We start from the raw sequence: 27,564 nt of genomic DNA on the forward strand, positions 1-27,564 counted from the left end.
CCAGCACTGCCATAGTTGTGTTTGGAAAATAGCAGATCCTTGATTTTAACAGTTAAGAAAGATCCTACAAATAGATCACCTTTCGACCTTCTTTGGTATCAGTATGGCAAAGGGTAAGATCAGCTGAGAAACAGAGTGTTAGTTCACCTGCTGACAGTTTCTTTGCGACCCTATGTGGGAAGCACACACCGCTGAGGAGCAGAGACCGGTAATGTGACATCACATGTCGTTTCCTAGTGGATAAGGGCCACATTGACAGACTTGCTGAAACAGAAAAACAGCCTTTTTCTCTCTCATTGTGTCAATTTAGCATAAATTTAGTATATACATGACACATATAGAAATGTGTCATGTCTCTATATGTGACACATTTTTATTCTCATTTAAGTGTATCTGTCTTCCCATCTATGTTGATGAACCGAATAAATATTGGTTAGGGTCTGGGCCTTTGTGGTTTAGAAAGCTCCCCAGCTGCTTCTGATTTTCAGCCCGAGTAGAGAGCCAGAGTTCTGGTTAACAGCTTTACCATTTTTGCTTTGTGAGTTATAACCTCCTGGTTATCCTTGTTGTTGTTATTGTTCAAAAAGATAAATGAAATGGAATAAAATAGGGTCATCTGTAACTTCCCAAGTCATTTTTGTATTCTTGATATCTCTGAGGGTCTGGCATAGAATAGCAGTCATGCAGTACATTTTTAAAATTAAATAAGTTGAATAAGGTGGTGCATAGAGTCAGCCCGTTGTTACATACGTGGAATACAAAGCGGTAGCTAGTTTGAGCTTTCCAAATAGTGCAAGATGTCATTATATTGTTCTTTGTAAGAAGGAGCATGATGCAAATTATACAGTCCTTTTTGAAGGAAGCACTTTCTTCAATAATGGGATAAGAATATAATGGAGGGGAAAATCTATAATTAAATGTGAACATTTTATGTACACAGATCCAAGAAAACCTTTGCTTCTTAAATAGTGAAAGGATTCCTGTTTCTCTTTCTTGCTGAAAGATAAAGTACTCTGGGTCTTTATTTGCTCAGTTTGTGAAAAGAGTGAAAAATAAAAGCTCCTTGAAGCCTGAAGTAGGAACAGGAAAAATATCAAAAGAACATTGCGTGTTTTAGATGGCCCTCTTGTGGTAGAAGACAGTTTTGGAAACCTGATAGAAGCACGCACCACAACCAACTTTAATAATAAGAGTCAAAATTGAGCAAATGAATGTGAAATAACCCATTTTCACCTTCTTCCATGGTCTCCATGGCAAAATTAATAGTCATAAAACAAATTTACAGTAATAAAATCTAATCTTTTTTTCCATCTGCTTTATATAATTACCAAGTAAATCTCTTAATGATTTAAAAAAAAAAAAGCTCCTGTAAACATTTTACTAAAAAGCTATCACATTTTACTTTTTATGTTTTTACTTTGAAATAACTTCAGATTAGCACAAACATTGCAAAAATAGAACCAGAAGTTCCTGCCTCTATTCTTTATGCAATTTACCTATTATTAACCTCTTATATAACCAGAGTCATTTGCAAAACCAGAAAATCAGCATTGATATGCTGCTCTTAACCAATCTACAGAACTTAATCAAATTTCATCATTTGTCTTATTGGCATCCTTCCCTGACTCCAGAGTTGTCAAATCTGTGACAGTGACCGCCTCAGTCTTTGTCCTTCATGACCTTGTCCCCTTGGAAGAGCACTGATCAGTTATTTTGTAGAATATCCTTCCATTTCTGTTTGTCTGATGCCTCTTCATGATTAAATTCAGGTCAAGCATTCTCAGCAACCATGTAACCAAAGTGATGCTGTGCACTTTTTTCAGTGCATCGTTAAACTAGTTACACGAATGTCTTGTTACTGGTGATGTTAACCTTGATCTCTTAAAGTGGTGTCTGCCAGGTTTCTTTACTGTAATGTACTATATTTTCCTTAGTAATTGATAAGTACATCCACCTATTTTATATTGCAAATTTTAACACAATTATAAGTGCATTTTCTTGCTCATGGACATTTTACTAAAATTGTTATAATTTATCAAAGTGGGAATTTTTCAAGATATTTTTTGCTTTGTTGGCAAAATATCTTCTCCCTTTTCAGCTGTAGCCTCACCAGTCTTGCACTTTTAAGTGAAAATCTTCAGAAAGATTCCACTTGCCCACGTTGACTGACCCTCATGCACTTAATGCCCTTTCAGGTATGTCGAGAGTATCAGCGTGGCAACTGCAACCGAGGAGAAAACGATTGTCGGTTTGCTCATCCTGCTGACAGCACAATGATTGACACCAATGACAACACAGTCACCGTGTGCATGGATTACATCAAAGGGAGATGCTCTCGGGAAAAGTGCAAATACTTTCATCCTCCCGCACATCTGCAAGCCAAGATCAAGGCTGCCCAATACCAGGTCAACCAGGCTGCAGCAGCACAGGCTGCGGCCACCGCAGCTGCCATGGTGAGTAGACACACCAGCTCGCTCCTTGGGAGCAAAGTGAACAAGTATATCTGACGACAGGCTCTTCATTTATTAACTTTTTTTTTTTTTTTGGCTGAATATATGTTTGTTCAGGTATCCCCGACAATGCATAATGAAGTTACTGTTCACAAAAGTGAGGGTAACTCCTCAAATGGTTCACATTGCTTCTATCCCTTTGGCCTAACTCTTCAAACTCTGTCTAATTCTGGATGTAGGGTTTCTGAAACTTGTACTCTGTAAAGAACACCTGTTTCCTTTTCAGTTTAACCATATTGCCATTCTCGGTGCTCTTATTTCTATGTGCCAACTACTCAGTCACCGTTTTCCTTTGGTGTGCTCCTCTGCACACCAAGGTCTTCTCCACATATATCTTGCTTTTTTACAGTAACATAATCTGACACCACTTAGGAGAATTACTTCAGCATAATTGTTTTTTAGAATTAGCTACAAGATTTTGAACGGTACGCTATCCAGATTGTTTTAAATAATACTGTGGCATAAACGTAATTGTAAACGAGACATGCTTGACTATGCCATGGTCTAGAAAGGAGAAAGATAGTGTTCAAGGATCATTTAGAATAGATCCTCAACTAGAATCTGAAGGTAAATTTCAATGTGATCTAGTAGCTGATTTTAATGAGTCCATTCTTTGTTCTTTGCTTAGCTGTTTTAATGTTGTCCCCCTTTTTTTTACATAAATAGATGACTTGACCATGAAAAGAGTCATAAAAAACACTGTATGGTATCCCATAGCACAGTACAATAATCACGAGAGAGGTCTTTTCTGTATTTGTTTTTGGATACTTGAGCAAAAATACAGAAGGCTGACTCTCTCCTACTCTCTTCCTTTCACTCTTTTTTTTTTTTTTTGTTAGAGTATCTTGTTTGTAATTAACTACAAAGAGGAGTTATCCTCCCAATAACAACTCAGTAGTGCCTTTATTGTGCATGCTTAGTCTTGTTATTCGTTGTATATGGCATTCCGATGATTTGTTTTTTTATTTGTTTTTTCTCACCTACCCAAAAATGCACTGCTGCCCCCATGATGCACCTCTGCTTGCTGTTTATGTTAATGCGCTTGAACCCCACTGGCCCATTGCCATCATGTGCTCGCTGCCTGCTAATTAAGACTCAGTCGGCTGTCAAATCACTGAAGCGACCCCTCGAGGCAACCTTTGACCTGGTACTATGACCTTTCACCTTTTAGCTTGGCATGTAGCTTTGTTGTAGATACAAGTTTTTTTTTTAATCAATTTTAAAGTATATATTCCTTTTTCTGTTATAAAGTTGCAAAGTACAATGAAAAACTGAGTGTGGTTTCCTGACAAAATTAGTGGAAAGACTAAAATTTAAGTACCTGGATGGATATCATACAATGAAAGATTCTGAAAGCCCAGCAGCCCACATTCAGTTTAACGACATTGTAGAACGTTCTAGTGAAATACTTCAAGGACATTAAAAATGTATTTTGACTGTATATTTATGTACCTATTTGGTTAGCATGGCTTTAGTGATAGAATTATTTACTTTTTAATATTTGTAGTTCAGTGTTCAAGGAAAAAAAAAAAACTTGCATGCTCTGGGACATTTGCATGTCTAGGTAGAGCTGGGGGGGAGGAGCCGAGTGGGGTTAGTTTTTATTTTACCTGTTTCATTCACTCTGTACAATTAACTATTAACATTGCTTATACTTGTCAATCCTCATGGAGCGCACAGTGCAGCTTTTCTTCTCTTCCCAAGTCAGTGGCTTCTCAGAGAAAGCCTGAAGCATTATGGGACTTAAAATACTTTAACACATTATAACATGTGCTCGTGTACTAGTGGGTTTTATTTACTTATTTATTTTTATTTTTTTGGACAAAAAATAATGCTTCCTTTAAAGCTTTTATCTTGCCTTTGTTTTAAAATTTTTTTGCATATTGGATTTTTTTTTTTTCCTTCTTGGTAGTTAAGTGCTCTGCTGCCTGCTTGCTCATGCTTCCTAACAATTTTAGCCTTCAACTGATTTTTCTTTTTTCTTTTTCTCTTTTTACTGGTATTTGTTTTTTTTATACTCGTTCACTAAACAGGGAATTCCTCAAGCTGTACTTCCCCCATTACCAAAGAGGCCTGCTCTTGAAAAAACCAACGGTGCCACCGCAGTCTTTAACACTGGTATTTTCCAATACCAACAGGCTCTAGCCAACATGCAGTTACAACAGCATACAGCATTTCTCCCACCAGGTAAGGGGTTTGCCTTTGCTAATAAGTGACTCAAACAGCCCACCTAGAGTTCTCCAGGTAGAGGAGATACACCAGCCACGCCCCCAGTTTGTTGTTAGTCCTAAATAAGGTGGCAGGTAAGGTAGGCAGCAGTGAAAACTTTCCTGAGGTTATCTCATGTGCTTTTCCCTAAAAACTGAGAATGTTAGCTTGATGAAACATGGATTCAAGATCAGTGTGTTTATTCTTGTCTGTGCAATCTGGAGTAGAAATGTAGTTCTCTTCTTCTTTTTTTTTCTTCTTTACTCAGAACTGTTGTTGTATGTCTGTTAAGCTACTTTATGACTCTGTCCTGCTGTAAGACCCCTTTGCCTTCATGACTCCATAGAGTGAATGCGAATTATTTGAAATGACACCATCAATTTTGATTTTTATTTTTCAGCCTTTTTGTTTTCAAGGCAGAGAATAAAAAACTGTGTCCTAGAACTCTTAAAAGTGCTCTTATGAGTACCAATCAGTGCATCACTTAAAATTATTATTGCTCCTAAGCTAATATTGAAATAGCCCCAAGTGCCCAGTGGAGTTTACATTTATTATTAAGTTATACATTTATGGTTTCAGTTGATTTCCACTTAGTCACATAAACATACTCTAGAACTATCCGCAAGAATATGAAATTTAAAAACATAAACTAATCAGTCATTTATTTACCTGGAAATTTATTTTAACTCGCTCTTCATTTACTTTAGAAAATATATATTAAACTCCTTGTAATCTGAAATTCAACTAACCAGAGACTAAGAACATTTTCTTCTTTTCCTCTTAACCCTTCTTTTACAAAATTATTGTGGGTTCTGAGACCTCTCTCATAAAATAATTTTTATTTTTTTAGTTAATAAATTTTTGACTAGGTGTATCAAAGATGCAGACCCATTAGTATCTTGACACTATTGACAGTGCATTAGGTTCATTATGCCATGAGGGAATATGATAATTTATTTTTGAATAATGAATAAAGAATAAATTATATGCACATTAGTTTTCAGAGCTAAGCACAACTTTTTTATACATCTTTGGAAACTGGTCACCATTTGTAGAATATGTAGTAACATTCAATGAGTTAGAATATTCTACTAATCGAAATATGTTCTAGACACTGTGGATAAATAGTATCTATCAAATTGAAGTTTGTTCATTTTCAAATTAAAATAAAATCATTTAGATCTGTAGGATGTTTTTGCATCCTGAAATAAAAATCACATTTCTCTTATGTTTTATACTTTAAAACTTTTCCCTCAACATAGTTTTCCAAAGGTTTTGAGAAAATAATATTTTTGCTTCTCGTAAAAATTTCCATGCCCTAAATTTATACAGTCTCTAACAAATAATTCATCGATTTTTTTCTGTAGTCATATCACTAGACAAAAGTTTCAGGGAATTACAGGTAGCTGCTATAATCTCTTTGAAGAAATTTAAAATTATTTTGCCAATTTATTTTATTGAATAAAACACTCCTGTTACAAATGAAGTTTTCCCATTTAAAATCTAAAAATAAAAACAAATTTAGCTTCTTCGATATATTACTTAAAGAAACCTAAAATCTGTATTATTAAGTAGATTTTACATTAATTTTTCCAACAACATTCAGATGATAAAGTAGTTTTCTAAATAAGCATAACCATTAATTGCATGTTGACCATATTTATCAGGATAGGTTGGAGCAGAAGATGCTAGGTAGAGGTCAACCAAGGGAAAAACAATAAACAATTCATAAATTGGAATCATGCTTATCCCTCTATTCTAGAAACTTAGCATTATTAATTTAATTATAATCTGCCACAGTGTATTGAAATACACTGAAATTTTAAGATGTATTTGCATTTTTATTGAATTTTGCATCAGAAATATTCTTTCTTGATATTTGTAATCAATATGATATGAAATGATCGTATTAGTAATGTAATAATAACACTATTTGTAACCCCCTTTCAAAGGACTTAGGCTGCTGGTTAGCCTTTATTAGCAACGTAATCAGTAATAGGCACTGCCTTCATCATTCTTTAAAAATACTTTTGTTATTTGTAACATGTGCCTGTGTGCACAAAAATTGGCTCTATGATATTAAAGTGTTAAAATGGATAGCCCATCTCTACTTCTGCCAAACCCTTTGGTCTGATAACCAGAAAGGAAAGAGATCTAATGCAGAGGATATAAACTCAGGGGCCAGGTAGGAAACATAAACAAGCAAAGCCAGAGATGAACCGGGAGCTAATCGGTCTGAGAGGCACTGGGGAGCACATGCCCAATCTAAAGGCGACAGTCAGTGTTCAGACTTAGGCTTCTGTTGCCCAGAGGAAAAGCTGCCTGGCAGGTTGTCCCTGTCATGCACTGAACACCTGCGGCTCTATCTACATCATAGCCTCTGTGAACAAGGGGTGGTTGTGCAAACCTGCAAAACCTAATGTGGTGGCCCTGATGTCCCATGTTGGCACATATTATTATTTTTTCTCCCAGATATTGTGGACATTTGGATGTTTGTGTGTGAAATCTCTCAACTAAGTTTTTTCAACCAGCTCAATTTTTTGAAATACCCTTTGAGAAAGAAAATCCATCTTACCATAAATTCATATGTAATCTCATATATAATACCTGGAAGGAAAAGAAGTTTGTTTAGATTATTTTGTGAGCATACAGAAGAATTATATGATTGGAGCATCCCATCTGACCACAATATAATAATTTGGGAGGTATATTCTGAAGTCTTTATTGGAATCAAGAAAAAATGGAAATCGTTTATTTTTTGCCACTTAGACTTTTAGAGCTCTGTAGTCTGTTGCTTTAGTAATAACGTAAAGGATATGAAGGTCTATAACATTGAGGTTATAATAAAGCGTAGTTGGCTAAGTCCTTAGAGCAGGTGACTGTGTACACAGACTAAGTTGCTGGCAAAAGATCATGGTTCAATGGCAAGCCAGTGGCTAGTTTAAGAAAATCTAGTATATACCATAACTTTTAAGAACAAAATTGGAGGCATCTACCCATCTCTCCATTATTCATTCACACATCCATCCATTCATTTAACAATCCATCTTTCTGATCGTCTAGCTATCCTTCATCCCCTCCCTTCTATTTCTCCTCCCTCTGTTCTTCCCTATATTTCATCTACCCACCTGTCCACAAACCTACCTGTTCATCCATCCATCCATCCATCCATCCATCCGTCTATCCATCCATCTTCCCATTCAATCAATAAACATGTATTGTACGCTACATCATGTACCAGTATTTACACTAGGGGTTGCTAACTTAAGATCCAAGGGCCAAATCTAGAATCCAGAAATATTTGTGTACATATGTATAAATAACACAAAATACAAATTCTTTAGGAAGTGTGCATGCTCTCTGCTTCCAAGTCCCACAATTCCCTATTGCCCAGGCTAAGCTGTTACACACATTCTATTCAAAAGAACTACCTCTTGAGTGTTCACTTCATGCCACGCTACAGTAGGTGCTTTATATACAATATTTTATTTTTTCTCACAACAGCCCCAGAAGGTTGGCATTAGTATTCTCATTTTACTAATGAGTAATTTAGGGCCTAGAGAGGTCCAGTGATTTGACACAAATTACATGGTTTGCAAGGTGTAGATAGAATTTGAACTCAGGTCAGGTGAACTTGGTTAGTCTCTCAAAATCTGTCATCTTTTTACATGAAAGACCTAAAAAAGAATTTGGGAGAATGGAATTAATAAAACTAGCTCTATGACTGGTGTTTCATACCCACCATCTCATTTAAAGATAAAAATGATTAGATTAAGTTCACATTGAAGTTTTTATTTTTTTAATTTTAGATATATACTTTTTTTTTTTTTTACCTTTATTCTTCAAGACTAAATTTTATTTGCACAGATTGAGCATAATCCAGGGTCTACTTACGATGTAGGTATGAATTTTACCTCTCAAAGTAAGGTATATAACAAATGTCATTTTTGCTTACATCAGATATATTCCTATTAAGTCCCACTCTAAAGACTAGTCTCATTGTGTTTGATAGAAATATTAGGTATCACTGGGATTCCAGGACGTCACCCACCTTCCACTAAATTTAGGCGACCCATTCTTCTGTCTTCATCACCACTGGTCACTGCTAATGTAATCACTGTCCATACTTAGAAGATTTCTTGAAGGCAGGTACTCCAGGGGCTCTACGTCTGCTTTGTGTCCAAGCGTCCTTACTTAAGCGCCCCTGGCTCATGTGTGGCCCATTCCCTTGAAAGTCTGCTGCCTACAGGGCTGCTGTGAAGGGACAGACTACATGCCTAAGTGCTCATGGACCCTGCAGACTGCCCTCTTCCTCAGAGTCTTGAGGAATTTTTCTCTCTGTTCTCTCTCACCGTTCTTGCCCACCTGCCATACTCAGAAGCCTACCTGTGTTCTCTTCTCCAAGCATATTGCCCTCCATCAGTGTAGGCATTGCCTTGCATTGGAACTCTCCCAGGTACTAATGTTCATTATTTTATAGGGCTATGTTTAAATGAATTTTAAACATAATATGATAGCACATTCTCTTAAAGCAGTTTTACAGGCAGGTTTAAGTGTTTAGAATAATGGTTGAAACATAGTAAGCACTATGTTTTATTTGTTATTTCTTGAATTTAATAGTTCAATAGAGTAGAATTCAATAGATTGAATAGAAACAGGAATAAATTATATGACACTGTGGCTCTTGGATATCAATTTTGAAAATAATTCAATTTATTATGAACTTTTAGTCCTAGATGATATAAATTATTTTATAAGATCTTAAATCAGCTTTATATCTCTTATAATATACCTAAATAAACTTTAATTACCACATCTAAATTTAAACCTCCAACCAAATCTCCATTATAATTCCATTTCTCTCTTCTATTTATTTGTCCTCTCCTTGAAATAATTTTAACTATACGTACATCTCATTTGTAAAATTTCTTCCTAGTTGTTTTTCATATATCTTCATACAGATTGATAACAAATTTAATTTAAGAAGTCATGTGATTAAAGTAATGCATTCCTCAGAAACACAACATTTTGCTATGCAAATATCTTAATAGGGGAAATTTGAAATTGACAAATGCATTCACTTAAATTTGGCCTTGTGCTGAGAATTAAGGAAAATTTTTTTAATTGGCTATTTGCACATCTATATTAGTAAATCAAGCAATTTGATGTTAAGATGGATATTATGGTCATTTCAAAAGTGATTTTTGTTTTTGGTAAGTGGGTCCTACAGCATTATGTTTCCATATTTGTGAGTTATTGCACCCTAGCTAGTATTTTTATTGCTGCCTTATATTTATTTGCTGCAAATCCCTCTCAAAACTGTGTGCTTTGGTTATAATGGTAATGAGGAAGATAACTCAAACTGAAGTTCAAATTATAAAATCTTCAGGGTTTTAGAGAGATAGGGTAGGGTTAACTCATTTTCAGCATGTGCAGGCTAATTATGCATGAGATGAATATTAATAGGCAAATTGCAGCATAATAATAAATAAATTTAAAACATATAACCTGTATGGTATTTAAACAGGATTTAATATTCCTAAAATACCTTGTTTTCTTTTTCATTTATCTTTTTGTCCTTTTGCCCTCCCATTAGAGGATAATGATTTTACAGGCTCTAGACCCAAAGTATTAAATTTTGCTTGCTCTACTGTTCCAAATTAACGTCTTTGTTATCACCCGTTTGTTTTTGTCTTTCGCAAGTCTTTGACTCGGTAGTTGTAGCAAATGACAGAGATCTTCAAGTATCTTAAATAATGCCTATCACTGTAACAGGACTCCACCTGAGAGGATGCCGCCTTAGCTCCATTACCAAGTTTAATCACTGGTCATTGTGCCCACAGTTCTCATTGTGATAACAGACTAATTGCAGCTGTTCCAGGGTTGCCAGTTGAGTAATCCACGCTTCTCAATGGCAGCTTTGTTTTGTAGTGCTATCTCTGACAAGACTTAATTGGCAGAAATTTTCTAACAAGTGTTCATTCCAGTTGCTGCTAGTATGTAAATAGGATGTGCCAAGGTTTAGGTAGAAATTGGAAAGTTTTAAATCTAGAAGTCTAAATTAACCTCGTAGAAAGAACAGTGGTTCTGTGTGTGAGAAAGTGCCCTGTACTTGGTAAAATAAATTAGTTTTTCCAATGTTTATATGTCAAAGAGAACAGGGAATATATATTTATATGTATATAATATTAACTTAACCTTATCGTCAAACAATTGTGAACATCAGTGGTAATACCATATATGTAATATATGTATCTTCATTATCTCCCATTCAGTGTTTTTATTAACGTCTAATTACCGATTTTCTGTGTGTGAAAGTTTGTAGAATAGGTGCTATTCCAGGAGTCCTGAGGGTCTAAAACCAGCAATGAAAATTAGTCTTGTCTTCCAAGATACCTATTAAGTAAACAAATTTGAAATATATGAAAGTATATCCCCTCTAAATATTCTTCCTTCATTTAAATTCCAGACTAAAGCAGTACAGAAGTTTTACTTTCTCTTTATGCATAATTTATTACTTGGTATGCCTCCACATAAAATTTTTGTATGGATAATCACCACCTCTTCCACATCTGTGTGGTTACTGCTATAGTGAACAGGAAAATAAAACCAAAAGAATGAAAAATGGAAGTTTTGGTTTCATTACATCGTTAAGTCAGTTTTGTGCATTGAATTATTTAGCATTGTAATAATAAATAATATTTCTGATTATTTAACTTATGCTCAATAAAAAGAAAACATGAATGCATTCATATGTTTCAGTCAGAAATGGCAAAGATGTCTAGTAACCAGGTTAAAACAAAACAGATTGCAGTATTATTTTTAAAAGAATTAAGTAGGTTTAAATTTTCGCCAAAGTGCTTTTACTTATAGGCAATGATTAGGAGAAACGTAGTGTACCAGCACACAGTTGAACTGGCTTTTATTCTTTACTCGAGACTAGTTCTAATTGATCACTATGCTATTGTATGATTTGATTGTGCTGACAGTTACATGCCACTGTTCCCATAATAACAATTTTTCTTCTTTGTTCAAATGAATTTCCTAATTACACGTGTGATGGGATGTTTTAATTCTTTTCCCTTTTCAAATCCACCTTCCTGTTGCAATGCATGATGGGCAGGCTCAATATTGTGCATGACACCCGCTACAAGTGTTGGTAGGTGCCAGCTTTGTTTCTTGATTATCTTAAACCTATGGTGCACCTCACAGCCCCTCAAAATCCACTGCTAAGTTTAACTTATATCTATTGGGCAAGTCCATTTCCTTTTACTAACACCTGTCAATTAAATGTCATTTTCTATTTAATTGACACGGACTCACATAAATGTTTTCTTTACACACAACTTTTCCTTTAGTCACCTTTGGTGGATTTTGATTGGACTATGAGTTCTGGTGTGTAAAAAAGATCTATCTATCTCATTAAAGTAATATACTGTCTATTTTTATAATAGTAAATAAAAATTACTTTCGTGCAGTTAACTATTTATATGAAGTAAATACCTGTATTTTGACTTAGTTTTGAATGTCTATGAACACTATATAAAATTCTTGTTTTTGACTTAGCAAATTAAGCCTGTTTGTGTCAATTTTCTTGATTTGATGGTAACAAGCTTTTTTTCCCCTTTTTTTTTCTCTTTCATCTCCCTTCCCCTTCTCTCCTTGGAATGTTGTCCTGCTTTGCGCTGTGATTGCATGTCACTCGCTGGTGATGATGTCCCGTCACATGGCTTATCGCTGTGATAAATACCATGCCCAATTATCTTCTCCATGTTGCCATGGTTTCCATATTGCTACACTCTTCTGTGTGTTTGCTTATATGATTTTCCCTCCGAAAGTTCCCATGGTGCACGGTGCTACGCCAGCCACTGTGTCCGCAGCAACAACATCTGCCACAAGTGTTCCCTTCGCTGCAACAGCCACAGCCAACCAGGTTTGCTAATTTACAGCTTTGTTTCTTAAAAACCAGCTCTGGTAGGGCTCAGGCCAACAGCCCTCGCGCACGCGACGTTCCCATTGAGGTCGGTGGGCCTCGTGTGTACGTGAGGGCTGTGGTGGGTGCTTTAATAGCATGGGGTTTCAAAGATTCCTCTTGTTGGCCTACACATTCTCTCTCTATGACAAGCAGCAGAATGCTTTCTTGCCATTTATAAGTGCTCCAAAGTTGTCACAGCTCCATTTCTAAAGCTTCTAAAATGATATTTACACAAGCAATTCTCATTGGGTCGCAGCCAATTGTGCAGGGAATTTGACAGAACAAAAATGTAGGTCATTTTAAGGATTTTTCATATTATAAATATCTCGTATATGCAATTTCTCAGTTCTTGTCTAAATTCTTAATAAAAAGCACACTATTTCAATGTGTAACATATGCCACAAATGACCACTCTTGTAAATAGTTTGTTATAAATTTGTTATAGTTTTCGTTGCTAAACTGATTACATATTCCAAATGGATTAAATTTGTGTTTAAGCTTTGATTCTTAGATCTTTAAGTGAAAAAAAATCTTTTATTTCTATAATTGCTCAGCATAAATATATAGAGTTTTTAAGGAAAAAAATAAAACATCAGTTCTGTGTACCATACAAGTTCATAGAGTAACAATTACAGGTTACTTTTAAGTAAAAGGGATGTGATTCAGAAATTTAAATTTTGTGATGAATGAGAATGGCTATTTAAAAGAAAATGATTATTGAAATATTTCAAATTTAAAAATTGACATAGATCTTTTAAAAAATTAAAATAAAAATTGACATAGATTCAACGACAATTTTCTGATCTCATTTAAAATTATGTTCTAAAGAATATTGGTTGAATTAAAGTCAAACTTACATAAAGTTGTTTTGGGCTTGAATATTCTGATATTTTTGTTATGAAAGTAATGTGCAGTAGGGTTAATAGCATATGAAAAAAATTAGAGCCAAGTCAAATTTCAGATAACTCACAGAGTGAGGTTAAATGTAGCCAAGTGGATCTCAAAAGAATCAGTATCAGATAGGAAACAACCTGTTGCCTTTTGGGAAGAGAAGACCAATTATGTGCCATTTGAATTTGTAGTTATTGCTATGAGGAATAGCCACCCTTGTTTCTATAATATACTATGTACTGTTGAGGAACTCTTAAGCTGTTAGCATAGCCATTAAAAACTTTCAAAAGCAGTACACCCAAATGGATATATCTTAAACATTACTTGGCAAAGATCATTAGTTTTTCTGAAGCTTGTCAAAATAGCCCTGGGTTTATGATAACACATCAGACTCATTTACAAGAATGCTAGATTGTGCATATGTAGCATGCTAGTAAGCAATCTATGGCAGAAATTTCTTAATGGATTCAACGCAGTCCATTTATGGTGTAGATAAATGATGCTGAAGTCTCTCTCCTGTGTGTACCATGTATGACTGTAGAATTGCTGGTGTAAGCAGAACTATAGCAAAGCAAATTTCAACATGCCCTTGGCCACCTGGGGAGTAGGGGACACTTTACTTTTCGCATTGTGCTGTGACCATTTCATGCATAATCTTGGGTCTTCATACTGTTTTACAACCAAAAGAAAGAAAAGGGAATGGATATATATATATATACACACATATATTATATCTACATATACATACATATGTATATGCCTACAGTACATTAGCGATGCTGGAAATAGCTGATGCCACAAAATGCAGCCTGCATGCATGCAGAAGTTTATAGCTGGCCCTTCATCTGCATCGATTGGTGTTGAAGGTCCTTGGTATGTTTCGACAGCCCCATCCTTGATGCTTCTACACTGTTGGGTGCAACATCCTGTCCTGCAGCAGCAGGAAAAATGGTATGAGAAGCTTCATTATGCTTGGAGCACATTTTCGTGCCATTTGCCGATGCTGTAAAATTGTGTAAAGATGTCAGCTGAGAAATGGAAATCAAATAGAGACATATTAATTTACACTCCAGACTGTGGATTGTAATGTGTTGAATCAGTCTAAGACATCCAAACGGAAACAGCAGCAAAAATGACTTCATGTATGTGATTTTACTATTCTCCCATCAAACTTGCTGAAATGGGGTTAGTGCCATTTTATAGATAAAGGAACTTAAGTGTAGAGTAATGGAGTGCTTTGCTCAAGGTTACACAGTAGGAAATGGATCCCCAGGGTTAGATTGGTGTTTTCACTCCTTGGATAATCTTAATCTACCATGCTGCCCCTGCCAAGTTAGCAGCCATGTTCTGGTTTGGAGGAGAATCAGGCTACATGGTGTGAGTTCTTGGCTTTGGGGAACTATTGAAATAAGTCACCTCTGTATTGGTTTCTTATTGTGTTTTATCCCAAGTCTGTTTAAAAATTCTCTTGCTCATTTAAAAAAAAAAAAAAAAAAGGAAAAGAAAAAGTGCAATCATGAATGAGAAATAGGTTTGATGTCAATTTCTGCTCTTATCCAGTTCTTTTGAAATACTCCTCTATGATTCCTACCGGGTATTTTAAATTGGAAAAGAAAACGTTAGACACTGTAAGTTGAATGAAAAAAATGTTAGAAATGGGTTGCACAATAATAGGCAAGACATTTCCTACTTTGATTCCTGGGTTATTGAATAACTGAAACCACAGGCGTGTCTGTGTGTGTGCGTGTGTGTGTGTGTAGGCCAACAAAAAGGGCTTCTTTCAATTACTGCTCTGCATGAATTTTTGGTAGTTTTACTTCTCTTACTTCTTAAAATCCAATAACATTTATAGAATAGTATTTAACACAAAATTTTTTTTAAAAATGAGTTGCTAGTTTGGCATTAAGTTTACATTAACTTACTATTGTGTTGACCAGATAAGAACTATCACTTCACAGCTGAATTTCACTTTTCTTAAAAATTTTAATATGAAAATGTTTTCATCTCTTGGTTGTTGGCTTGCTTGCATGGATCATTCATTAAATAATTTTTTATTTGCTAGATACCCATAATATCTGCCGAACATCTGACTAGCCACAAGTATGTTACCCAGATGTAGAATTTTCATCACTAAACAGTAAGTTTATTATATAATACATAGTGTATATCCATGGTCATTTTTTAAGATGACAACTGTGTAATGCATTTAAGAAAATTTTTGTTAAAATATCAGAAAAAATACTTATGTAGAGTTCATATTTTTATCTTGAATGGGTTATGAGGAATTTTATCATACAAATTTGTAATGAACATATTACTATCACTTAAATATACATAAAATGTAGGAAAAATAAATTTTGTTTTTATTTCATATTAGAAATAAACACAAGTATGAAGGAAAAAATAGGACTTAAATCTTAAGTAGAAGACATAGATCAGGGGCTGGCAAACTTTTTCTTAAAAGACCAGATAGTAAATAGTTTTGGCTGTGTTTGCCATTAGGTTTCTGTCTCCAGTCTTTTCTGGTACAGCTACTCAGCTCTGCCTCTGGAGAATGAAAGCAGTGTGAAACAATATATAAGCAAAATGGGGTGGCTGTGTTCCAATAAAACTTTATTTGCAAAAATAGTCAGTGGGCTGGATTTGGCTCAGAGGCAGTAGTTTCCTGATCCATTTTGTAGATCCTCATTTATTTTATTTTTGATTCATTGATTGATTTTTTTGCACAGTCTTAAATGATGACATGTGCCCACCTCCCTGCATGCTTCACCACACAGGATCATTACAGTGTAGAGTCTGACTTTAAATAAATATATACACACCCTCACCCATATGCATCCAAACACATCTACATATCCAGATGAACTTTAGGTACTTTGAAACACTATCCTGGAGGATCTTATAATTCTGATAATGTTGCCATTGCTCAAAAATGGCTTGAAAGTCTTGTGATTTGCCTTCAGACACATTGACTTATATACTGGCAAAGGCGGCTATTTGTCACGTTTAGAGGATACATTTTATTCAATATGCATACATCTGAGTTATATGTGCTCAGAAGTGTATTAGTAATTATTTTTATATTTAAAAAGATCCACAGCATTTAAAACTGCGTCTGGTAAATAAGATGGGGGATCATTCTCTGTTGCTTCCTTTCATTCACTTCTCTTCATTAACACATTTACACATGATTTTTCAGTGCTACTATGTGTGAGTTATGTCAATGAGATACAGGTGAATAGACAATGAAACAAAAGTAAATTTCAGCACACTATATTCAAATAAGAGAGGTTTGAATAAATTTTTCTTGGAACAAAGATAAAGGAGCCACTCTCCCAACAGAGTCAGCAAGTAAGTAAGTTTGGACATAGAAAGTGGTTATAGAGAGAAGGTAGTACAGGCCGTCCAGCAGAAGGGACAGTGTCTAGGCAGGAGATGGTGGCCAGAGCCAGTTCAGAGGCCCCCGATGATAATCACCCACAAGGAGGGCTGGACAAAGGTCAAGCCAATGCAGAAGAGTGTAGACAAAGTTTGAGGGCCATTTAAGAAAGAAACGATAGACTATCTGAGAAGTCCTACCAAAGACATGCTGCAATCCTGAATTAAATGACTGAGAAGGACTTTTTGTCTGTGTTATAAACTCTCTGTGCAGCTCTGATAGTGAGGTTTATTATTCTGAAAAATAGGCACGTTTTTGAATAAGTGCATTACTTTGCAGTCGTAGGTTTGTAAGAAGAGTTCTTTTGACATGTTAAAAACATGTTTCAACTTTTTAAGAGTTCATTGGTTATGTGTGGTATGTATGTATACATGTAACTATGTTCTATTTCTTATCAATAATCCCAGTTTGAAAAGAAATGATAGTAAATGGACGTAAGTCCAACAGTTAACAAACTAGTGGATTTGTCCATATTAAAGCATTGGCTCTTAATAGTCTTTTTATATAAGTAGTCCTTCTCTATATCGTGGTTCACTTATTACGGCCTCACTGTATCGCGGGATTTTTAAAATATTATATTTAATTATTTATTGCGGATTTTTCGCTATATCACGGGATTTTGGAGTACTGTATATATGTATGTTATTAAAGTTACGTAGGTTTAAGAGGGTAGAATAAATGTAAGGTTCCTACTTAGCGGGGGTTCTAGAACGTAATACTCGCGATAAGTGAGGGAATACTGTATATAAAACAAATGATCGGTCATTTTTATGAGTTACAATATTTAATCTGGTGCTGAGTGCAGCAGCATTGTTTTTTTCATTCTCAAGGTTGTATTCTAAAGTATACTTTTAATATGTAAAGATTTTCTGATGAAAACAAATTGCATGTAAAAACCAGAACTCCTTACAAGTACAATGTGGTATCTCTTTAACCTTAATTCATCAGGAGCATACGGAATAATATTTTTCTTGGATTTAGGAAAAAAATCACCCCAAACTTTCAACTATCCAAAACAGTTAAAGTATTATTCTTTTTTCCCCTCTAAACACATACTATGCTAATGAAGCATCGAAATACAGATGATCCTTGACTTACAGGAGGGACCATCTATATAGTGAATCGTGTTTAATAGGGTTTATTGCATGGATTTTAATTTTGTAAGCCAAACCATTACTCTTGAAATCCTTTAACTTTGTAACAGAAATAAAGGGAGTTTAAATTCTGCCCTCCACAAAGTGATAATGCTGAAAAGGAACTCAGCTGTGCTGTGCTCCATGATCCTGCAAATTTGTTTTACACTTTCAGCTTGGTATTTGAGCAGAGTCTACAATTTTATTAAGCTCTGCACGTCATTTTATTCTTACAGAGATGATAAACAAATATAGATCCTTTTGTCCTTGTGAGATTTTTGTTTGTTTGTTTTTATATGAAGATAAAATGACGTACATGCCTGTGTCCACACTTTTTAAGTCAAGAAATACAATTGTCATATTAAATATCTACTGGAAGCTGCTTTTAGATATTGTCTGTTGTAACAAAGATTATCTCTTTTTTCCTTATAGATTATACTAAAGAGGAAAGGACAGTGTGCTTGGTTAGAGGAAAGGACGAGGTCATTAGCCATATTGTATATACCGTCAAGCAACCCACACAAAAACCCCTCAGCCACAAGACATCCACATATTGCATGTTAACCAGAAGAAGAGACAACATGGAAATCCACTGCACACTGTTGCCTATACACTTTGTACATTTAATTGATATTTGTGCTGAGGTGATATACCTGTCTAAAAGAACAACATCATCTTTCTTTTCTAGCACAGAGTTATGCATTAAAATATGCATACCTAATTAGTTTCCTATCTATTCATGCCATCTTGAAAAATACAGACTATGGTGTAACCATGATTCTATTATGTATTGGTACGTCTGTAGACCAAGATATAATTTTTTAAAAATAAGTTTATTTCTTTCAAGGTTTACAAATAACAAAGGTGCACCTTGTATTTAAAATTGCCATTATAGATGAGAGCGTGCATGCACAGTCATTTTTGTTTAAGAGTAATATTTTTAATGTAATAGATTGTAAGGTGTGGTGAGGGAGGGATCTGACAGAGATGAATGTGCCAAGAAAAACCACAACTGTGTATCTTTTAAAGCACATCATGGCTTTAAGTACCATGTTGTTAAGGATTCTCATGAAGTGCCATAGACTGTACATCAAATTAGAGTATTATTTCTTCAGTGTTATTGTTTTGAGAGCCACATTTTGTTGCTTATTTGCTAGTACTAATCAGTCAAAGGGCACCATTCTTTTTTTTTTTTGAAACCAAAGCTGTCTCAGAAATGGCCGATGTAACTACAGTAACAATAGACAGCACAATACAGATTCTCTCAATACAGATAAACTCACACATACTGGAGATATATGATAGATATATATAAAATTATGTTAATGCATTGTAGTGTAATATTTATGCATACCATACTGTATAACATGTTATTCAAAAGGGATACGCCATTTCTGAGACACGATAACAAAACAATGTTTGAGGAAATTATTTTGCTTCTATTTATAGCTCTGTCAAAGTCAAAAGACTATAAATGCTTTTCAAAAATGGTTTCACGTTTGCTTAAATGCTTCATCACAGTCACATTGAAAATAGTGACTCTAAACAAAGAAGAAAGCAGCACTGTCATCAGATGCATGATAAACCAAAATATGAAAATGGGAAATGTTTAATTTACCTAGCAATTGGGTGGGTTACGTACATGGGTGAATTTTATATGTGATTTGTTTTGTTTTGTTCAGATTAACTGCTTATAGCCTTAGAACGCCTTTTACAAAATTAAAAAAAAAAAAAATAGATGTGCATTCAGTTTTTAAGAATGGATTCATCCAAAGGAATTCCCTTTTTGTGGTTTGGATGTTGCAGCTAGTAAAGGATATTTTTGCTCTGTTCAGCAGTTCTAAAAATTGCTGAAGTAGGGGCCAGGTCACTGGTAGTAATAGTATGGAATGGGAGAAGCGGAAGTTCTGTTATAGAACTTTCCATACTTCCAAGTTTACTGCAAGTTTTTATGCTTGAGAGAGATGCTTTCTAATATAAGACTGATGTGTTGATTTTACTGATTGTACTGTACATCTATTAAAGCCTTAGATTATTACATTACGGGTTGGAACCCATACCAATGTAATTTCAATCGTGTTAAGAAAGTAATGGTGACTTCACATGTTATTGTAGTTAGTTACATTATAGATTATTACTTATTTTTCTTGTTAAAATGTAGTTTTTCATTTCCTACACTTATTAGATTTCATTTTGTATTAACAATTGAATACCATTTCAGTTTATAGACTATTGTTTTATTAGATTTTACCGATGAATTTTTCAAAATACAAAAAAAAAATTAAAGTAGTTTTTCCTTCATAACATACTCAGTTTTGAATTACATGTAGTGTCATATGAATATTCGTATTATTGTTAACTAAATGATTTATATTTTACTGATTTAATATTAAAGTGTAAGAATGTCAGTCATTGTTAGTTCTTGTCTAGTTTTCATTAAAAGAACAAAGATCTTTTATATGGATATCTTATAAATATATAATCATTGCTAAGTAAGAAGTTAAGTTGTTGCTATTGCAACAATCCTGGCAGACAATTGAGTAATATTTTGATGATTTATTTTGTTTGTAATTAGTTATTATAAGAAGATCTAGATCCTAGATATTAGAATAAAATTTATTTTCTACTGTATCCATTTCAAATGTTAAAGTATTGTTTAATATTTTTGAAATCCCTGAATATCAGGCCTTGTTATAAATAAGCTGCATAATCAATAAATAGAACAAGGGACTTTTGTTGATAATCCAAATACTCAAAGTTTACGTAATGAGAATTCTAGCGTGTGTGCAAACTCTTGAGGGTTGATTATGCTGCAATTTAGCATGTTGGAACGTCTAGAAAGAAGGTTGACTTTTTGCACTTCTGTATATAGTCAAAAGAGAGAAACCTGTATAATAGTAAGATCTTATTTTGAATAAAAACGTCTATAATTACAAGGAGTTTTGTTAAGGCTAATAAAATGACAGACTGAGCAAAATTGCTTGCAAAAGCGGCACTGAGTTAGCACTCCGTACCCCTTCAAACATGTTGCTTTGCTTTTTGTGGACAGCTTGTAGTTTGCCAGGATATTTTCAGCTGGAAAGATATACCATTCTCCGAGATCTCATGACTGACAAAAACTCCATCGGGCCAAATCTGCCTGAAGACCATTACCAAAAATAGCAGGTACTTTAACCATTAAGGTGAAATCATGGATCAGATATTCCTTACATTTTTCAAAACAACTGCATGTTTAAAACTTCAACCAAAAAAAACCAAAAAAAACAAAAAAATAAAAAAAGGTGAGAAAGAACTATACTAAAGACATATATTATTCAAATCAGTTTTTGCCAATTTCAGTGGTTTCTTGTTCATACACACACAAATCTTCAAAACAAGTATTGACTTTCACAAAATTTAAACCATAAACAGGCAAACCAGACAGCACACTGTAGCTATAGTTGTTATGTGATTGTTTTTTAATTGCTGTAGGAGCCTGTTCTTTCAGCAGGTGAAAAGAAGAAAACACAGTTCAAATTTCACGGTTCTAATTTTCAACTCAGAAGCACTCAGAAAAAACAAATGTGATCATGGGCACTTGTTTAATGAATTAGTGTAGCCAGCCCTCATGCCGGCTGGGTACAATGTTGCACTTACCCGCAACCCTGCTCTTTCATCTGCTGACAGGACAGATGTGCTTGGTTTTACTCTTATGTAATCACAACTTACTTTCTGCTTGTAGTTGCTTAAAATTATGTATTTTGTCTTGGGCTGCAATTTGTTTTATGCTTATTTTATTATTACCGCAGTAGTTGACTTTGCTGTATGGAAAAATAAAGTGAAATTGCCCTAATAAAACTTCTCTTTCTTAAGTATATTTGTGTATCTGAGATTGAAGAGTAAATTATTTTTATGCCTTTCATGGATGCATGTGTGTCTGTCATTACAAACATATTGATATGAAAATTCATCATCTGGTTTTAACTGATCACATCGAAGGCCTTCACTGTCTTTCTCGCCGACTGTCCTTTGATACCAAGAGGGAGAATCTGAATTCTGATGTATTGCCATCCAATGCTTATGATTTCCTGAAAAATCTTGCCCTCCCCTCCCCTGACCTTTTAAGTGCTATTTGATAGGATTTGAGGTAGAGGGGGAAAACTATAAGGGAAAAACATGTCTTACTGTAGAACACTGTCTTTCTATTAAAGCAATTTTATTTGCCTGACTTCCCCAGGAGACTAACACGGGAAATAAGGCAATCTAAGAAAATATTTCAATAAAGAAATAGTGATGGCACTTGATTTAGAGAGATGAATGAGTTCACACACACACAGCTGAGCCAAGTCACATAACTTAACTCTTGAGTGTGTCTGTGTGAATTTTTTAAACAGTAAATTAAAAATCTGGTTGAACTGGGGCCATGTTTCCCATATGATTTGCATTTCACAGTTCCCACAGATAGCCAGTGAGATCCAGTTCCGATGTGCTGATTTGATTGTTTAGTGCACTTGATGTGACTGTACCACTTGGCATTTGGTCAAGCCTGCACATTCTCCTTTGCAGGTCAATGGGTTTTTTTTCTAAACTTCTTGCAATAAATGTAAGTGTGATAACTTATAACTAACACAATTCTGTTACTGGTTGAGTTCTACAGAACATGCCTGTTATTCTGAGTAGACCCAACTATTCAAGGTGCTGCTTATCTAAAGCTGGAGTTTACAACCTTTTTAAGTAACATCAATAGATCCAACTCTCTCCAATTAGTGGTAGTACTTTGGATACCTTTCGTTAGTTGAAAAAATGACAATAACAATGACATTGTCACTGGAAATCAGGCTTTGCCGCAGGATCACGTGGAAAGCACTCCAAGGACCCACGCACAGTAGAGTGTGGTGTGGGCAAGGTGGTGGTTTATTCAGACGGGATTAGGAGCTGCCCCCTGGGTTTCCAATGTCCCGTCCCTGTCCCACCATGGGAAAAGTCCAACCATGTCCTCAGCAAGGCCAAGACAAAAGCCCGGGTCCAGAGTTCCTGCTTCATCTTAAAGTTCAGTGTTTAGAGTCCGCAGGAGGCTGCTAAGCGGCCTCAGTCCCCAGCCAGGTAGCTTAGCATGTTCCTGGCTGCTCCGGTGGCCGAGTTGCCTGGCTGCCACCACACCGCTGCTAAGGCCACGTGGCTGTGGAGAGAGAATGTGCAAGTTCATGGGGTGAGTGAGGGTCACAAGACAGAGAGAGAGAGAGAGAGAGAGAGAGAGAGTGTGTGTGTGTGTGTGTGCGCGCGCGCGCGCGCTTTGTTCCTCTGGGATTATATTAGCTTGGGTTTGGGACAGACCAGGTTGCTTTTTCAAAATGACCAACTTAAGAGTTCTTGTGGGCTTTTGATAGGTCCACACTCCCTAGTACTGACAGGCCTCTGTGGTCAAGCACCTCCCCCTGTACCCACCAGTCCGGTACTGGAGTGGGGGAAGGGAGGAGTGTTATCCCCTTGCTAGAGCAATGCTGTGACCCCCTGGGGTGGGAAGCTGTAGCTTCCTGGTAAAGTAAGCAGGCTCATCCTTCCCAGTTTATTAACTCTGCCCAATTCCTTCTGCTCCCCTTTATTAACAGCTAGTCAACCACTGAGAGGAACATTTTCAGCATGTTGAGGGGATTGTATTTTATTAAACACAGCAGCATATACATGTATTTGAAAAATGATGTTAAAAGATATTTATTCTCCAGATGCTTATTGTTCAGAAGGAGTTATTATTACAGTGACCACTAGGGGTCCTCAATTCACACGATGGGACTGTGTTTTAGAAGTCATTAGTTTCTTATTTGGGAAAAAACAATATCATTTGCTATTATTTCATTACAGACCCTTGACACTCATGGAGTTCACACTTGGGAATGACCCTGAATGTCAGTGACATGTAGCAATCTGAACAATACCTCCCGTTAATACAGGAAATAGTCACTTAACATATACCAGTTAAGTGGGAGTCTCAGCAGGAAGATGTTATTTTTCTAATTATTATTCCATTCCCTGAGGAGTGTGAGGTAGTCACTTTAATACTGGAGGTGCTCTATAGGTTCTGGGGAAAATATAACATTTTTTAAGAATTTGGAAACCTTTGAAAACCTAGAACATACCCACTTTAAATGTTCAAAGTCTACTATGTTAATGTCATGACAAGGTCCAAAACTGTGAAATGTACAGATTCAAATGTCAAAAAACTGTTCTGAGTTTTCTTGATCTGTCAAAACAACACTGTACCTCACTGAAATGACTTTAAAGTGGCCCTATGCTTCCAGCACATCATTCTTGCCACGGTTGGTCCTTACAGGGTGCCAGCCCTAGAAGCACCTGGGATGGGTGGTGAATCTGAGGCTGCCCTCAGATTGTGGCTGTGTGACTCCATGTGGGGCTATAGCCTCCCCCTCCAAACTTCTTGGCAGTGGACGTCAGCAGGACTCATGGGGTCCTGTGTGTTCTGATGCCCACAAGAGAGGAAGCCAGATGTGTGCTGGGCTGCCCAAGGCCGGGGGCTCAGGAACTCCCCCTTATTTCACGCCCTCTGTCAACTTCCTCACTGTTGTCTGTAGTTACCCTGGACACCCGTCATTCTTACCTGTCCTGTCCTACCGCAAGCTCGAGGGCCTAGGCAACCAAGGGGGCAGGACTGACTTCTTTCTGTCTTCTGAGGAATCTGACCCTCAGTTCTCTCCCCTTGTGCTACATTAGCTTTCTCTTTACTCATATAATGTTTTCTGTTTTGCTAATTAAATGTGGGGAAGTGGGAGGGGGTGGAGACATACTCTGCCTGTGAATTGACCATTTTGATAAAAAATAGCAGTGCCAGTTAGGACACAGATGAAATCTGTTACTATTATGGCCTGTTTAGGTCTTTTCGGAGATGATTTATTGAAGCAAGAATGATCAGCTTCCTTCTGCCTTGGTTGGGTTTCATAATGACAAAACAGAGACTTGCTTTTTTGGACCCACAAAGAATAGACCGGAAGGTTTACTCATTATGGTCGGGAGCCACCAGGTTGCTATGTAAATTCTAACGGCCACTTTCCCTCACTTTGGGCTCTGGGTGGACCCTGGGATGCTGAACACCTGAATTTGGAACTGAGAAGAGTTGGGTTAAATTGCCACTTGGGTGGGCTTGTGTGATTTCATGGCACTAAACATGGTTTTGCCGCAGAGAAATTTTATTGCAACAAATGCCTGGGTCATGGTCATGAATACATCTCAAAATTAAAAAAAAAAAAGCTACAGAAGAAAAGACGCTCTCCATACACAGCAGGGTCCCACTTCTGTGGGACTCCTCAGGCCCAATGCCTAACTTATTAAACGTGCTCTTGAACTAGATAAACAGTTGCTATGAGAGATTGAGTCATTCCCCCACCCCCAAGTTATAACTAAAGGGTAATTGCTTGGACTGGGATAGTGATGACCGAGATCGCCATTGCAGACAGGATATCCAAGTTCAGAATGGACTTAGAAAGCAGTGGTTATGGGGCCTGTGAAGGCCTGGAAATAGTGAGTCGTCCGCAGAAGCAGCACATACTGAACATAAATTTAGAGCAATGGAGTACCATCGAACCAAACATTTAGCCAAGCAGATCTCCCAAGTTTATTTAGAATGGCAGACCGTGCATGGGTCTGGAAGAGATTATAAGCTAACTCTTGCCATAAGGTCGTATAGTAAGAGTGGAAAAGCTAAGCAGAAAACCTAGACCTCTCATGTCCCATAATTAACATGACTTTAGGTTTAAGATGAAAGTAGAAGGACATATGAAGAACTAGAAGCCTTAGCAGAGGCTGAACAAAAGAAGTCTTAGTAATCGACACCTAGCAGTCAAAGCCTGGACCCTGTGAATGGGGCCTCAGAACAAGAGGAAACTCATGGCAGGCCCTGCTTTGCTTAGCCACTGGGCCCCTTCCTCTTTCACAGGGACATCCGCTTGTGTGTGGACTTGGGTGGGCTCTATGATAAACTAATAACATCTGGGGAGGAGGGGCTAAGGAATTGGGGTAGAGAGAACGGTGGTTTTGACATCCTTGTACATAGTAAGGGCAGGCACTGCCCAGGAAGACCAACATCACACATGCTGGTAGGAACCAAACTGCCTAAGGATAGGTTATAACTTCCTAAAATAATTTTTTTTAAGACATACATTGAAAATGTCCTTAAACTTATAAAAATCAAAGTTACTCATTAGAAGTGGCTCTAAAGCACTGGGGGAGGCATTGTCATGGTTAAGGTCAAAGGCTCTGGAATCAAACCACCTGGATTCATGTCTCAACTTTTCAGTTCTTCAACCTTTACCTCTCCATGACTAGTTTCCACCTTCAGAATATGGAAATACTTACAAGAATATTTACTTTGCAGGAGCATTAAGTGGTTCCCAGAGTTTGCTGCAGATTGGAATTACCTGGGGGAATCTTTAAAAATTATTAATGATTGAAGCTTACCCACAGATATTCTGATTTAATTGTTACGGAGATAACTACTGGAGAATATATGTATGGCTTAGAACAGTTCCTGATATATACCAAGCGGTCAATGCATGTTGACTATGATTGCTATTTTGTTACCCATTTTGTAAATTATTCCACTTAATCTTTAATTTTTCACTCTAGTTTTTGAGTTACCCATCCCTTTCAAACCAGCCACGCACATACACTCAACCTCTGTCTTTCTTGTTCAGTAGTGAAGCTCTGTCTTCCTGTAAATTGCCACCATGACAGATCTTGCTCATTGCTGCACAATAGTGAACACTTCAAAAATAGAATCAAGTCCTCTTTGACTCACTCTGAAAATTTCTATTTCATGTTCCAACATGATATGATCACAGACCGTAACCTATGTCAAATTGAAAGTGACTGTTTAGATGTAGGTAAGCTTAACTTTCTGAATTCCCCTTCTATTTGAATTGTGCTCAAGAACAAATATTAGAATGGGTGCATTCATCATCAGGAAAATTGTTCTGTTAAAGTATTTAATTATATTTATTGAAATAATATTTCTAATTACATTTGAGCAGCACTAATAGATTTCCATTTCATACTTTGTTATAGCTGTTTTTTTAGATGTTTTTATTAGCATTCACTCAGTTTCATAAACACACATCAAAAAATCTAGTTTTATGCCAAGCACCATGCTAGGCTCTGAGAAGGTTGAATGGCAAGAACTGCACAGAGTAATGACTAAAACAAGATATATAGAATACAGAACACACATGACCTAGTATTTCCAATCTCACACACTTGTCCCAAGCCCTTTAAATATACAAAAACAATTTAGAATAAAATTGAATGAAAACTACCCTTTCTTCTTGACTACCCTACTCATTATTCAACTCATTTTATCCTTAAGAAGTAATCTGAATATTGAAAAACTTTATGAATAAATGTAACATTGTAGCATTTTTAATA

The 27,564-nt window shown here is 36.0% G+C and overlaps 1 protein-coding gene across 10 annotated transcripts in view; it reads left to right on the forward strand.

The window, feature by feature from the left end:
* The window catches only part of MBNL1 (muscleblind like splicing regulator 1), a 168,628-nt gene extending 146,618 nt beyond the window's left edge, over window positions 1–22,010 (forward strand). For 4 of the 10 annotated variants that reach the window (XM_090272885.1, XM_090272894.1, XM_090272958.1 and 1 more), the window contains 7 exons: window positions 2,196–2,453; window positions 3,604–3,657; window positions 4,544–4,697; window positions 11,842–11,877; window positions 12,557–12,651; window positions 15,647–15,721; window positions 18,589–22,010. In XM_090272885.1, coding sequence (XP_090129011.1) covers window positions 2,196–2,453; window positions 3,604–3,657; window positions 4,544–4,697; window positions 11,842–11,877; window positions 12,557–12,651; window positions 15,647–15,703 — 654 coding nt within the window. In that variant the 3' untranslated portion in view covers window positions 15,704–15,721; window positions 18,589–22,010. The remainder of the gene's footprint in view (window positions 1–2,195; window positions 2,454–3,603; window positions 3,658–4,543; window positions 4,698–11,841; window positions 11,878–12,556; window positions 12,652–15,646; window positions 15,722–18,588) is intronic. The other 6 variants (XM_090272911.1, XM_090272902.1, XM_090272931.1 and 3 more) reach the window with 3 other exon arrangements.
* The last annotated feature ends 5,554 nt before the right edge of the window (window positions 22,011–27,564 follow it).

This window comes from Furipterus horrens, unplaced genomic scaffold, assembly GCF_987537825.1.
Source record: "Furipterus horrens unplaced genomic scaffold, mFurHor1.1.pri manual_scaffold_1, whole genome shotgun sequence".
Classification (NCBI taxonomy): domain Eukaryota; kingdom Metazoa; phylum Chordata; class Mammalia; order Chiroptera; family Furipteridae; genus Furipterus; species Furipterus horrens.